The 16310-nt window shown below is 30.8% G+C and overlaps 1 protein-coding gene across 1 annotated transcript; it reads right to left on the bottom strand.

Moving 5' to 3' along the window:
* Nucleotides 1-1485: 1485 nt before the first annotated feature.
* LOC145585606 (axial regulator YABBY 1-like) lies at nucleotides 1486-5308 on the bottom strand. Its single transcript, XM_081642311.1, has 7 exons — nucleotides 5129-5308; nucleotides 4800-5009; nucleotides 4022-4166; nucleotides 2677-2725; nucleotides 2348-2423; nucleotides 2139-2219; nucleotides 1486-1860 (listed from the first exon to the last, which is right to left on the bottom strand). The coding sequence occupies exons 1-7, from the start codon at nucleotides 5306-5308 to the stop codon at nucleotides 1777-1779; spliced, it is 825 nt and encodes a 274-aa protein (XP_081498437.1). The 3' UTR covers nucleotides 1486-1776.
* Between the last annotated feature and the right edge of the window lie 11002 nt (nucleotides 5309-16310).

The raw sequence follows: 16310 nt of genomic DNA, 5'->3' as shown, positions 1-16310 counted from the left end.
TAAGATTCTCTTATAACCTTTTTTTTATTTTTTAAAAAAAGTACATAGTTGACAACGGCATTTTGCTAAATTTGTGTATCTCAGTAAGTCATTACCTTACAAATAACATTGCTGCTAGGCTGCTAGCTGCTTCTATTGTATGGTTGACAATTTATATTATCCTAGCTATACCCCGCCCCAATATATATAAAGTGACGGTTTCTATTTTTCGTGGTGAAAAACTTTAAAAACGAACTTTGACTACTTTTTTTTTATTTATTAATACGTTCAAAATACATTATGTATGAGTAAAATATTGTGCATTTATATAATATATTAACTTTTTAAATTATTCAAATAATAATAATAGCACCATTTTTTTATTTTTTTTTTACAAGAAAAAATAAGCACTTTATCTTGGAATAGAGGTAGTAACCTTTTTGGCTTGGGTGTCAATTATGCGAAGTACTTCTTAAGGAGTATTATTTAGGGACTTGGCACATTAGCTTGTGAAATAGTAACGTGGGCCTTTCTTGGAGGGTATAGTACTATGCTAATTGCTATGCAATCGTTATACTAGTATGGTGCCCTAGGATGTACCATGTACGTGGTGTTTTAGATAAATAGTACTTGTTCTTGTCAAAAAAAAAAAAAAAAAAAACTAGTTCTTCTAATACTGAAATGTATTACAGTGATCTCAATCGATCATGCATAAACATGAAGATATTTGTTATGGAAGATGATTTTGTGTAATTACTTAAAAAATAAATATTGTAATTTCTCTCCACCTCTTCATCAAAATTTTCTATTTCCTTATTAATTAAAGGAAATTCACAAACTTGACTGTACAATTTTTTTACAGAAATTAATCATCTATTATCTGGGATCGGTAATTAGGTTTGCTGTCATTGCCAATTTACCTACCTCAGCTAAAAGAATTTTATCCGATACCATTTTTTACCCAATCATGTGTACATTTAGAGTTGATCTTGTATGTACATACACTATATAGGGCACATCACATATGCCTCATCGACGACAATTAATTTTAGGTCTGGTGTCATCTAAATCCATTAACAAATTATATTAATTCAATCATTCAATAATCAATAACTATTGAGGTTTGTGATTTGTTTGTTTTTTTTGTTTTTTCCGATCTTTCAAGACTTCTATGACATCGATACTAAGGTATGGGGTTTAGAAACCTTAGGGGGAGGTGGGTTTGGCTCATTCCCATACTTTTAGGTATCAAATAAAAGAAAAAAATTGCATTCCATAAGCATACCAAACATATGGTATTAAGAATCAAGTTCCAAACCCATACCACTATGGTTTCATTCCTGATTCTAACCCCATGCCAGTTTGCAAACCAAACGCCCCCTTAATTCTAACTTATTAAAGGGTCTTTAGTTTAGAGCATAAGTGATTGAAATACACAATGAACAAAAGCTATCAACTACACGACACTACGTTAGCTTAACTAAAAGGATCATTAGCTGTTAAGAAGTTTTAACAATACCCTTAATATATATAACAAGCTAAGCTCACTTCAATAATTTTCCCTAGTACCTCTTCTCTTTTTAAGTTAATTTTAATTACTCCTTGAAGTAATTAATTAAGTGCAAATTAAAGAGAGAAGCACCTATTGAAAAACTAATGATTAAAAGAGAGGGAAAAGAAAGAAAATCCTACGGAATTTTTAACACAAAGTAGTAGTACTAGCACTAGTACTTGAAATGCTGCTTGTTTTAAATTTTTCTAGCTTATAACTAATTTTTAGTTTGTTGTTGATTCTTCTTAGTACGGACCTACACCCACATTCACATTGGCTTGAGGAGCTAAGAACCCTTCTTTCATCATAACTTGATCATGCTCTCCTTCCTGCATTCCAATCAAATTCACAATATATAACATGATATGACTAAATAATTTCGAACAGAAAGAGTTTATAGCACATACACTTGAGTAGTAATTAACATTGACGAGTTGTATGTTTAACAAATTATTGATATCATACTATCTTAGAAGATGAACATTTTTTTAATGTTTATGCAAATGGAAATTATTTTTCTTTTTATAACAAGTTATTTATTTTGAAGAAAAAAAAAAACTCCATAGTACAATTTGCTAGGGTTAGGGCTACATAGAGGGAGTAGTACCTGCTGCTGGCGCACGTTAGCCTTCTTCACGGGTTGATGGTCAGGCATAAGTCCGAAATGAATGTGTGGGAAGTGGGCCCACTTTTTTACATGCAAAACAAATAGAAAATCAATAATCTTTGAGCAGTTTTTGAATAATACCCAAATTCTAAAATTAGTCATTTAAAACTTAAAACCAACAAGCATAGAAACTTCAAAGATTTCATTACATTCTTGGCAGCTGCACTGAAGGCCTCCCTGTGGCTAATATCTGGATTTCCGGCTTTGATTCGTTGAATTTCGTCCCTATAGAACCATTACATGTCTTTTCATTAGTAATCGGCGTTAATTATTCTTTTGTTTGGATAAAATTGTCACGTTAATTAATAAAACTTTTCTAAACTAGTTAAAATAAAATAGTAACGTGGTTATAAATTTTGGACGGACACGAGATCAATTAATTATTTTCATATATAATTTGCGAAATTGGACATTAGTACTAACATTAATTAAAAATTAATGAAATAAATAAGAAGGTGTAGGGAAAAAGGTTACTAACTTGATAAATCTGTTATAGGCAGATGGTACCCTCTGTCTCTTCTCTGGAGCTGTTCATTGTATAAACATGCAAAAAAAATAAATAAATAAATAAATAAATAAATAAAATACACATATAAACAAACAAGACAAACAAAACCACATTAATTAAACTCACTTTTTTTTCTTCTGACAACTTAAATTTATTTTATTTTCACTTTTTAAAAAATTAAATTGCATTAAATTCATTCATTCATTCCAATCCCTTTCTCTATCAATTCAAAATCATAACCTCATCATACCATTCTGTTAGCATTGTATCTATCAAATCTATCCCATCATCAACCGCTTCTTCTATCTTGGATTTTATATGTCCCTGCTCAAGGGGGTGTGGGGGACATACACTTGGCCAACCTAACTATAAAAATAATGATGAATTTATAATTGCCCTTTTTCCTTTTGGCTCGCTCGGTTCACTCCTAAATCAATTAAAATTTCACTAGTCTATCATCATACCATACATTATAAAGTAATACTCTCCCCGTCTCTTAATTACGTGTCTATTTCTAACATTTATTACTAATCAGACACTAATTTTTTTTTCTTTTCCTTCCAAGTGATGGCAAATAGCTTAATTTGGCTAGAATTTACTCCGAGGAATATTATAATTTAGGTTGAAACCTAATTACACCTTAACACTAATCTTATTAACTAAGGAGTAACTAACTAAAAAGAAATTGAGACAACGGTATTACTAGGTAGGTCTTTTGGAATACTTATGCCTTTGAGGTTAATATTTCCTCCACAATATTGAGAAGGCTAGTAAAAGAGGGATGATTACGGAGTATGTACATAACAATATACTACGAGTATAAGTTACTCCGTAGTTAATTCTGATTATTTACACGAGTATTTAGAAGTACTTAAGTTAACAAGTACTTGTAATATAGAGGAAAGTTTGAGTGCAGAGAAAAACGTGTATGATACAAAGTCTAAATGAAAAAGAGTTCAAGTACAACAGTTAGTTGAAAGTGATGAATGATGAATGAAGAGAAAAAGAAACAACACTTTATTTTGTTTTACACTTCTTTTCTCAAATTTTGTAAGTAAAGTGATGAATCAAAAACTGTTGGGGTGATCAATCAAAGACTTTTTCTAGTGGACATGTCTATTTAGGGCTAAAAGAACAACTGCGGAATAAAATGTTGTCTTTTTTAAGTGTTACTAGAAAATACAAATATTTCATTGGGATTATGGATTTCATATTATTGTTCGTTGTTGTGTAAATACAAAAATTGGAAGAATAATATGGTTAGTGTAGAAAGAATTTTATATATGAATGGTCAATTCGAGCATGGACGACTTACGGCGATTGACGGGAGGGGGTTTAGGGATCTCTTGATGGTGGTGATGAAGATGATCAACTCCTCGAACGGACATCATCGGGTCATTGAACATAGGCTGATGATGATTGTTGATAAGTATATTTGGTGTTGAGCTCCGAATCTCCTCCTATTACATACACATTACACAATAAATCAAGCGCATAAACTAACAATTATACTTTTAGTCTAATATGAACTATTATTGCCCCTCATATTACTTGCACATTCCAATGTGAAACACACAAATGTCAACTGTTTTATAAGCCTCAAAACTCAAATAAAATTTTACTAAGTCCATTTTTTCAACATTAGTTATAAAAAATTTGTTCATTTTAGTAGCAAGTACTGTCTACTAATGTGTCTTCATCTCAAGAGTATCTACATTGACAACTTCTAGTTGATTGTAGGTTAAAATTCACATTTTTTGTTACCAATTAATCATATTATTACAATCTTAAGTTTCCCTCACAATCCATCACCACACACACAAAAAAGGACTAACGAATTAGAGTCTACCTACCTTTGCCTGGATATAGTTGTCACATTATTAGCTTGCTCCATCAATTTCATAGGGAATGAAGGCATAGCTTAATTATTTAATTACTTAGACATATTTGTACCACCTCCGTCTAAATTTAGTTATACCGCACATTATTTCACTAGTTTACCGACGAAGAAAGTAGAAAATATTATGTTTAATTTTTTAGTCTCTTTATAACCAAAGAAGAACCCTAATATTAATTAAAAAAAAAAAACATACCAGAAGATTGTGAGAAGTAAAGAAAGAGGGAGGAGAAAGATGATGATGATGATGAAGGTGATTAGGCGAAAGCGGCGGAGGCGGAGGAAGCGGAGACGGAGGTGAAGGGGAAGGCAAAAGATGAGCCCTCATATTGACAGACAACAAGCTAGTACAGTGTCCACATCTCACCGTCACCGTCTTAAACAAGCTGCTACTCGGCACACTCACCTGCAATAACGAACACATCATTTTTTTTTTTTTTTTTTATAAATTAATAGATAAAATTATACAAATAATTAATAAGAATTAGAATAATAAAACAGATTATATATATAATATATACTTACAGCAAGAACAGTATCACAGCAATTGCATTGAACATAACAAAGTTGATCCGACGGCGAAATGACATGTTCTACATTGTTATTATTAGGTGTTTGATGATGGTAGTTATTATCTAAGCTACCACCTCCGCCGCAACCACCACCACCACTTCCTGTCGTAGTTGACGAGGAAGAGGACGACATTATTTTAGTTTGTTGGTGTTATAGATTTCTCACTCTCACTCAAAGTTTATTGTAAGGAAGTGAGTATTTTTTTGTAGTTGAGATGATATAATCTTTTTGATGGGATATATGAATGGATGGATGGATTGATTTACTGACTCATGTTTTATTTGTAGTAGCCCATGCCAGTCCAACTCCCTTTTTTTTTAAATATATTAAATTAAATTATACTATATAGTTTATTTAATATTTTTAACCGCCTTCCTTTTTAGGGATTTGAAATGAGGGTTGAGAGAAAGACAGAGAATAGGATGAAGAATTAATATTGTTGTGTGAATGTGCGTAAATTGTGTTATGATGATACCAATTATATATAAACACTTAGTTTTTGTACAACTTGAAAGCTCTATTTATAAAAACGTACTGCTTTTTTGCTACACTCTTTTTTTTTTCTTATTAATTTTCACACTTATTTTGTGACTCTACATTTTTTGTCCCTTTCCTTTTATCACTATATATATGCTTAATTAACAAGTTTTATGATAAAGACAAGCTGTAATAGAATAGTCTTTTTTTTTTTTTTTTTTTTTGAGGGAAAGTCTTTAATTACTACATACATAGGTACTATGTAAAACCGAAAGGGCCGTTTGGTTGGGGTTAATAATCAAAGGGAAAGGGAATGAACATGCCTCATTCCCTTTGTTGATGTTTGTTTGTCACATTTAATCATTTCCTTTACCCATTTTTATTTTTGAGTTCACCCAAAATCCCTCTACATTGATTCCCCAACCCCCCCTAGACTTTGCCATTCCCTTTCCCTAGCCACCATTACGCCACCATGCCAACAACAGCCACCACCCTTCTACCCTACCCTCACCGCACAGCCACCACCTAGCCACCTTGCGCCCCTGCCCAGGTCATCGCCGCCCCTCCCCCGCCACTCGCCGACAAGCTCGCACCACCCTGTTCGCACCATACTCGTTCGCACCTCCCCTACCCCTTGTCGCACCTCCCTCATCACACCTCCCTTGTTCGCACCACCGATAATTAGGGTTTTTGTGGGTTTTCAGATGATGGTTAATTAGGGTTTATGAGTGGGTGGAGGTTTCCCGAGGAGGGGAGGGGTGGTGGAGGTGCGACGGGCTCCGGGGATGCCGACAAGGTGGTGGTTGGGCGGTGGGGTAGCTGGAGAAGTGGGAAAGTGAAGGAAAAGGGGGTTTTGTGGTGGTGCTATGGTGGTGGTGATTCCTTTGTTTTTTGTAAAACAAACAGCATGCTATATGGAATGGGTTTATTCCATTCTCTTTGAATCCCTTTGTTCATTCCATTCCATTTACCACGTGCGAACCAAACGACCCCTAAGTTTATAATATAATAATAATTAGATAAATTCCTTCTCCTTTAATGTGTTATGGTCCCTTGCTATAGGTTAGTCATGGATATGGTTCTTATCTTAGTAGGGGCAATCCTCTTCTTTATCAACCTTAAAAATATAGGCAATGCAAATGTGAAGTGTTCATGTATCTACAATAACATCCTCCTAATTTAGGGATTCTACTTTGGAGGGACTCTTTTTTGGTCCCAAAAACATCAATTTTTGTTTTGAAAACTCGAATGTGGGACTCGAAACTCAAATGGTGAGACCCTATTTATAGTACTATGTCTTGTGAATTCTTAAAAATCATCTTTTAATTCACGATTGTAAAATAGAAACCACTCAATCATACAATTTTCTTCAAGCTAGATACACATGAGACTCAAACTCAAATATATATATATACCGAGCCTCTGATCAATGATGACCTAATAATAACCCAACTTATAGGACCATGTATAATTTGGGACCCAAGTTTACACACCAAAATCACTTTTTGTCCCTTTGTTACGTTTTCCACACTCCACAATACAGTGCTATTTAGCTCATCCCCAATGAATAGAATAGAATCAAATATGTACTTAAAACTCATCCTACAACAAATCTAGAATGTCATTATATTGCATGCTAGCTAAATGAATGTTTGATATTTTCTTGAATTTCACCCAAAATTTTATGCTCCAAAAGAGTGGCCATACATGGCCAAGTCAAACTTGAATAATTGTCTTCAAATATTAAGGATGATATGCATTTAAAACAAAAGTTTAAATTCGCCAAGAATTACTCATGTATTTTTAATTATATTGTATTGTGCTAAATCAGCAAGGATAAAAGTGTGGTATGCACTTGTATTAATTTCTTATCGATGAGTATCTTCAGCTCATACTAGACAAGCGTTCGTTGATAGTGTAATTTGAACAATAAACTAAGGAACGAGAACAATACAACATTATAACCAACAAACTAATTTAATTGATTATGAATGAATATTATACTCGTAATGTACACCCAAAGTTATTTACTCCGTACATACGATTTCACGTGTTTGTATTTTATATACTAAAAGATACAATCGATTGTAAAATGAAGATTATTATTGAAGTTGAAACTCATCATATAATATTATATTTGACGTACTCCATTAAGATTGGGAGTAATAAATGAAAATTGAAGGCATGAAAAGAGAAGTGACAAGTGGTTCTATAAGAAAGCTTAGAGGGTAAGTAGGCTTCAGCTGGCTGGAAGAAAGCATAGATTTACAGAAATAGATTGACAGACCTCCAAACATAGCTAATTAATTAAGCTAGCTAGGTTGTATTTATAATTTATTTGTTACATATATTTAGGGTTTTATTATTTAGAGAGAGAAAATAAATAAAATAAAAATAAAAAATAAAAAAAAAAGGGAAGAATGTTGTTGTTGTTGAAAGAAGAGAGAGAAAATGAAAATGAATGAATGGATGGCATTCCCGACGATGAGAGAGAAAGAGAATTGAAGGGCAGAGGCGGCAGAGGGGGGGGGGGGGGGGGGGGGGTGGGGAGAGAACCGGATAGGGACGTGTGCATGTTCTTATTAACTTTGCTTCATTCATCTGTTCTTTTCAACCTTTCCTTCTTAACCTTTTTTTTTTCTTTACAACAACAAATTGAGTTTTTTCTTGTGTTATACGAGTAAATTTCATTTTATACAATCAATGTATATCTCACCTTCTAATTTCACTAATTAATTAATACAACGAGCTCCCAATTAATTTATCGTTTAATTTTACAATGCATCAATCTATATATATGTACTACTCCCTCTGTCCATTTTTATTTGTCACTTTTAAAGGAAAATCACGGAAAAAAAGGTGGAGAATGTGGAGTAATGAAAGTATATGGAAAAGTGAAATTCTTAACCAATAAAGTAATAAAAGTTCATGGGAAAGAGACACTTCCAATTAAAAAATAATTAAAATACATAAGGAAGAGAAATTGAGAGACTCAAGAGTGTAAAATATTAAAGTAGTCAAAAGTTGGTACAATTTTTATGGCAAATATTAGGGTAAAAGAGGAAGATGACTTAATAAGGACAAAAAAAAATGAGAGTATAAAAGTCTTTTTATGTATCTTAATAATTATAAAAATATAAAATGCGACAAACATTTAGGATCACCCAAAATGACAAAGGTGACAAATAAAAGGGGACGAAGGAAGTTTGTCATTTTATGTTTTGAGTACTATATATATGCTCGTTTTTTTACCTCGAATGGAATAACATTGGAGCACAAATAATATGATGATTTCGATATTTTTATAAAATTTTGATTGAGTGAGTGAAAAGTATAGTAGTTTAATCGTCATATTGACAGAAAATTAAATTAATGACTATAACAAAAATACAGAGTATCAATATCAGTTTGTTTTGTTGTTATGGTGCGGAGTATAAAGGAACACAATTATTCAACATAGGGAGATGTTTCCTATTAAAAAAAACTAGGAAGATATTTATTTTTCTATATATTTCCATATAATTGTAACTAATATACTCCGTATTAACCCAAGTGAAATGATGAATCTAAACCATCATTTATATTCAAGATTAAAGCATCAAGTGATAAAGGAGTACGGTAATGGTAGTAAAGTATGTCCAAATTATATTCTATTCAAGGAAAAATTTCCCAATCCCTAAGCTAACAGAAAATTCATGTTCCCTAATCCCAATGCATCAAAGTTAGCAAAATAGTGCAACAATAGCCATATTAATTCTATGAACTATAATAGCAATGTGACTTATTTTGTCAAGGTCGATATCTTTATATACATTGACATAAAATCCTACGAGTAGTTACTTATTTACACAATGTAAGTAAATATGTAGAAAATGTTTGGTTGATCTTTAAAGCAAAATTTTTATTTACTCCGAACAAGATCAATGAGATAAATAGAAAATTTATCACTAAAGAATGTGTGCCATATTTTACGGCACTTTCTCACTATTTGCATTAGGAATTATGGAGTATAGTAAATAAACATCTTGACCAATGACTAATATGAGTAGAAAATATACTTGTCTCTTTATGTTTTGTTCTTTGTCTACTTTTTGAGTTTTATATAGTATTTAATTTATACTGCTTCCGTCCTAATATATAGATCATGTTTATGATTTTTCAAGGTATTTAAAAAATGGAAGGAAGAAAGTGAATAAAGTATATAAAAAAGATGAAAAATAAAATTATACACAAAATTTAGAGAGGAGAAAGTGAATGGAATTATAGACAAAAGTTTAAGAGAGAAAGGGGAAAAAAGTAAAAAGCAAATGAAAAATTAAAGGTAATTTCTGAAGTAAAACGAATAAAGTTAAAAAATGCGAATATAATGGTCTTTACACACTATTCAAAAATAAAAACATGAATGAACAATATTTTGGGGTTTCCAAAATAGAAAAACATGAACTATAATATGAGATGAAGGGAGTAGAATGAATGTCTTTTTATAATTATGAATGAAAAATAAAAAAATAAAAATAAAAAATAAATTAAATTTGTAGGGTCTTTCATATGCATATGAATTATGAGAAGTCACTATAGATTTTAATGATCCTTTGTCCTTGGCTAAACATTACCCGTGCATTATCATCAGACAACTAGCATTAAACAATTCAGTACAAAGACTTGCAATTAAAAATTTCTTGCATTGGTTTTCAAAAAGATTTGAAAAGACCTCTACATTTCCTAAATATACCTGCTGAACTTGGGACCTCATACACTAGAAGACTAGTAGAAGTTGCTTGGAATGTCTACTCGGTTCATCTTTTTTAACTATCAAATCATATAGTAATAGCTCTGTGTTACTTAATACTCCTACGCAGTAATAAAATACGAAAATTAAATTTAGTATTCATGTAATATTAGAATTAATTATATATTTGCTATTGAACAATACTCCGTAGTTTAATATTTTCTATTACGGTATCCCTTCTCATCACATACATAAATTAATGTGTCTTTTTTTCATCTATTAACATATAAAAGGTTATTTGTGACAAACCTAATGAGATGTACTCGTAATATATAGAGATTAACGTGTTCTATGTGGCATTAAGCTGTTGTAGATAATAGAATTAGTTAGCGCTAGAATTATGATTTACGCATATGAGGTAACGCAAATAAGTGAGTAACCACACACAATTAAATAGTGAGTAACCACACACAATTAAATTGATGACGTCTTACATAAAATGATCTAAAATATGTAAAAACAAAATAAATTTGGGATGCATTATGTTTGGTGAATGCCAAAATCAAATGAAATTGGTAAAAATAGTAAAATTCATGCATGTAGTCAAGGTATGATAGTCATGTCAAGAAATGTGACCCAAAACATTCCATTTGATGGATAGAGTATAGTTAGAAAACAAGAAAAGAGAGATCGAGAATCGTGGGGGAATTGAAATTATATCCAACAAATAATTATGGTGTAATAATTACCCAATTTTGAGGCAGTGCAAAAAAGTAGTCCTACAAAAAAATGCTTTTACATTGTTCACGATATGACCATTCATGTCTTCTTCCCCTCTCACTGAAATTTCAGATACATTATATTACAATGTCAGTTACTTTATTTGTCATACAATACAAGACACACAAATCCTCTTGAATTAATTAATTTTCTCAAACATTTTTCCCTTTGTCTTTTACTTTCACATAAAATGAACCATAATTACATAAATTAGTATCCCCTCGCCCCAAAACCATATACTCCGTATTTTTTTTTTAATTAAATTTTGGTTAGTTGTAATTGACGAGAGATCAGAAAAAATTGGTGAGGTCTTAAATAATTTAATTTGTACTCCCTCCATTTCTTATTGTTAGTCTCTTATGCACTATTTTTACGGAAATTAATAAACATAAATAAGTAGTAAAAGTACATTGAAAATGTTAATTTGCAATAGGTATGCAAAAAAGTAGATACAAAAGTAATAAAAGTACATGGAAAAGTTAAATTTGCACAAATATGGTTGCAAATTGGAAAGAATTTTGGTAAAAATTAATATTAATGGTACTTGAAAAAAACAAATAGGACTATCATTTCGGGACTTAAAAATGATCATAAGAGACTATTAATAAGGAATGGAGGGAGTACAAGAGTAAAATAATGGTTCCCCATATATATATATGGTATCAAGCAATCGTTCAAGTCCCTTTTGTTTTTGTTTTGTTTTCTTTTTTTGTACAATGTTAAATGAATAAAAAAATGGGTTTCTATTTTTATTCTTTAGGTAATTAAGATAGAAAGTCGTTTAATAACATTGGTATTACTCCCCAAAGCCTAACAACTTTGGCAGAATTGATCTTATTTAATGAAATTCGCATCTGGGTTTAAAAAAAAAACATTTACTTTGTGTTATATAATTTTACTATTAAAGGAATAAAATAAAAGTGAGAAGATAAAAAAAAAAAATCTAAATCAAATTGGATAATGAGAAGGAAAAAAAAAAGATAAAATAAGGCAAAAGGTAAGAGACAAAGATAAAATAAGTTGTATGGTTTTGGAAATGACTACAAATTAGGGTTTGTATCAATAAAGGTTATGAAAATATATATCCTAATTAAATGTGAAACTAAACCATTATTCAAGCTAACTAATTATGACTCAAGCTAAGGTCTCTAATGCAATGGCTTATATAAAAAGAACGTATAAAAATCATTTACGAGTAATTTTCTTGAAATAAGCTAATCCATAATTTTACACAAAATTCAACTTGTACTACATATATTTTAAAGCAATATTTCTTAAAATATCAGCATAATTATACTAGCTTTCCTGTGTGTTTATATTTTAAGCTGACATATTATTTGTAATCCAATCATGATCACCTCTAGTTTTCAAATTTATCTTAATTTTTCGCTTTATATAAATTAATATTAATTGTCTCTGAAAATTCACAAATAATATTGAATTCCATAAATTCCATGCTCTACTAAAAAAGCACGAAGCAACTCCCTACCATCCTCTCTGAAAAAGATGTTGGCTTTTTCAGGCGTTTAGTAGACTTCGTTAATTTTTACAACTATCACCATCCCTACCATTTATTCTTTTTTTTTTTTTTAAAAAAAAAAAATTAATTAAACTTTTATTTATTTTATATAAATATAAAAACAAAATAAAATAAAATAATTGGGAAAAGCTGAAGATCCTTTGGATTTGGAAAATTACCCTTAAAGGTAAATTGTTCCAATGCACATTGCACAGTTGGTAATATGAGTTTTTATCCTCTTATGTGGTCCTTGTACATTAGGTATTACTGTTCCATAACCTCTTTTTTCTATATTTTACTGCTCTACATGTTATGGTGTCAGCTTTGATTCATTCTTCATTATTCTCCCAAATTAGTACAAGTATTTTTGGTACTCCACAATAATTATGTTATGATGACTAGATTTATATTACTATGAAATTAAGGGATATAAAAATAATTTGAGTTTTCCTTTCTATATTCATATGGTCCTAAGCATTATAGTTTTTATAAATACTGTTAGGATAATAGTTGTACTTCCTCCATATCAAATTATCGGCTTTATATAGCTATTATATATGTCGAAATGTCAATCTTTTATCCAAAAATAAAATAAAAAGACATTAGAGAGTAAAAAAAAAAACACATAATTGTACCATTTTAACATTTAGAAAATGAAATATCAAAAACATATTGACTCGATCAACATATAGGAGCCTAAGAACAAATAGATCGATCTTATGATTGGTGATAGGACACGTATAAAACCCTACATTTTGTACTTCGTATTTAAAGTTCAATTAATACTCGTACTATGACTATCTAGGTTAAATCATGTAAATAAATTTCAGTTGGTTTAAGAGTTAACAACCCTCATAATATAATATGTATGCAATACAACTTAATTGTCATCTGTTGATCGGCTTTGAACAGTTACCGTATGCTTCGTAATAATTATCAATTCCTTATTATGAGTATGTATTGATCTAAACAACACTTATACGAAAAAGAACAAGTGAGTACATCATATATTAAAGCTAAAGATGGTCAAATTTGTGCATTTTTATGTGTAATACCTTCTACAAGTACAGATTTTTAATTCATTTATTTATATCTGGACACTAGTAATATAGTTGTAAGAATTAGATAATAATAGGCAGATAAAATTACGAAAATACCCCTGATTTCCTTTTTAGTGATCATCCCCATGCATGCTCTTTAACAAGCATTGTAGCTACTCAGTTAACTCTGCAACAATGCATGCTAAAATTAAACAGGAATTCATGCCTTTGTTTGTTTATCTGCAAAAGCAAGCAGTAGTGTAACAGCAAAAATTAATAATTTTTCCAGTACATACATAATAATATAGTAAATATTTAAGACACAAATTATAATAAAGTAAGTTTAATAATTAATGTGAACAGAATTGCATATTAAATTTACATATTGACTAAATAATGTCAACAGTTTCTTTTTCTCCTGTGGTGCAGCATCATTGAGACCATGATTGGCTTATATGATGCAAGTTAGCCAACATCAAACCCTCTCCTGTTTCAGAATCCTTCTTCTATATTTCCTGATCTTTATTCAGTCAATTTGAAATTTTTCATTTTTTGGATCTTATTGTATCATTTTGCTTCTATACTGTTCCCTCGTTTTTTTGTTTTATTTAATTGTTTTATATTGACTTTTACATTGTGTAGTGCATGTGTCTTATTTTGACTACGTACACCTGTTTTTACTAATTCAAATAAATACAAGTAAATGTTAATATTTACCGTAAATTATCATTAAATTTGTCTCAATATATATTTTCAACATTTTATAAGCTTTCAAAATCATATATTATGTGCTTGGCATTAAAACTCTTGTATCAAAAAGCTAATTTCGCATACATCACGATGTAACAACTAATTTTGCCAAACACGCTCTATATATGATGCAAATTCTCCCTCTTCAATAATGGTTTATGACATGTTTAATTTGCTAAAAGATAAAGAAGAGATGAGGCACAATGACCCATTGTTATCTTCAATCTTTGTCACTCACACGAAAATTACCAAATTATTGTAGGGTCTAAGTTTTCATACCATCTATTAGATATGTGCTAGTCTTAAACTTAACCACCTTCAATTTGCATATGGTTTGATGCTATTTTCCGAAGGTAATATTATGTGTTTTTTTTTTTGTACTTGTGTTAAAAAATTTTGCTACATTCTTAATGTCCTAGATCTGATTTGTCACCCAAGAACTTAAAATTAACTATTTATGTTTCCACCATTATTATTGCGATCTCTTGATTTTGAACTAAGGATAAGAATTTGGATCTTTGTAGTTTCTCATAAGACAATTTCATTTTCAGACAACTAAGGGTCCCAATTTCTTCCAAGAGGATAAGTGTATGTAATAGACCATGAGATTCAATTCATTTTTGTAGATATGATTGTTGCAAGAATTAAATCAAAACACCGGGATTTAAGATTATGATAACAATCCATTCTCATCACTAGCCTTGTTTGATACCAAGCATGTAGTTCATTACTTCATTGCATGAAATTATGAATTGAACACGATTTTAATTATGATGACGGTCCAATCTCATCACTAGCCTTGTTTAGTTTAGTACTAAATTTGTCTCCCGAAAAAGTTGTTACATTTCATATGAGAACACATTTTAGGCATACTTCATGTCGTACCTTTTAGGCATCTCTTCCTATTATTGTTGGGCATATATAATTGCATGGGTAGGCATTTAAGGAGAGTAGTGTTGATGTTTGTGATGGAATGGCACTTACAATTGTGGAGTCCAGGCATAATCTCGCAACGCATAGCAACATCCGATTGTGCTACACTAATTGCTAGTTTGCTACTATATCATATACGCGAGGTTACATCGTTTGGCATGCTAATATTGGCTAGTAGTCACGGTTTGACATCACTTGCACAGATCATATGCACACCATCGACGTGTGAATTGCACACGCTTACATATCATGAATAAGCCATCGTTAGGGATGCATCAATTCGATCGATACTACCCGTTGCTCTCAGGTAACAAGTATTGTAATTTTCGGGGTTCCCTACCCACATGTCAACAATGATGCATTTCATTATAAGAGCTCATAAATTCCATAAAATCTTTGATATCTAAATGTATGGTAACATGCCAATACATAGTCACCCTATCTCGTCTGACCATGACTAGTTTTTTTCCAAATTAAAACATCGGCCACCTGATTTTTGTCCTTTTATATCCGACTTATATTAGTAAGAAAATGAACTAATCATTAAATATATGCTTTATATATTAGTCATATCAGATGTTAACATTCCTAGATTATTATTCGTGTTAAAGCTATATTGAAAGAGATTGTTCCCAAATTCAAACCACTTGCACCAGAATCCATTTCATGTTTCATTCTTCTACCGAATTTTTATTGTTCTCCTTTTATACATGATCAATCTTTGTTGATTAATAAAAATACCAAACTAACATAAATGTTTTAAACGAACCAACCAAAAACAACTAATTAACTTTCTCAAAAAAACACAAAAATAACTAATTGAGAAATGGGGTAATGCTGATAAATGTGATGGATAATTTTATTTTTGTGGTAGTAATGTGCTGTTGGAACCATCAATTTCATTAT

This window comes from Chenopodium album, chromosome 16 (genome assembly GCF_948465745.1).
Source record: "Chenopodium album chromosome 16, dcCheAlbu1.1, whole genome shotgun sequence".
In the NCBI taxonomy this organism is placed as follows: domain Eukaryota; kingdom Viridiplantae; phylum Streptophyta; class Magnoliopsida; order Caryophyllales; family Amaranthaceae; genus Chenopodium; species Chenopodium album.
Note: the sequence above shows the minus strand (reverse complement) of the source record. Positions and strands in the feature narration are given on the sequence as shown.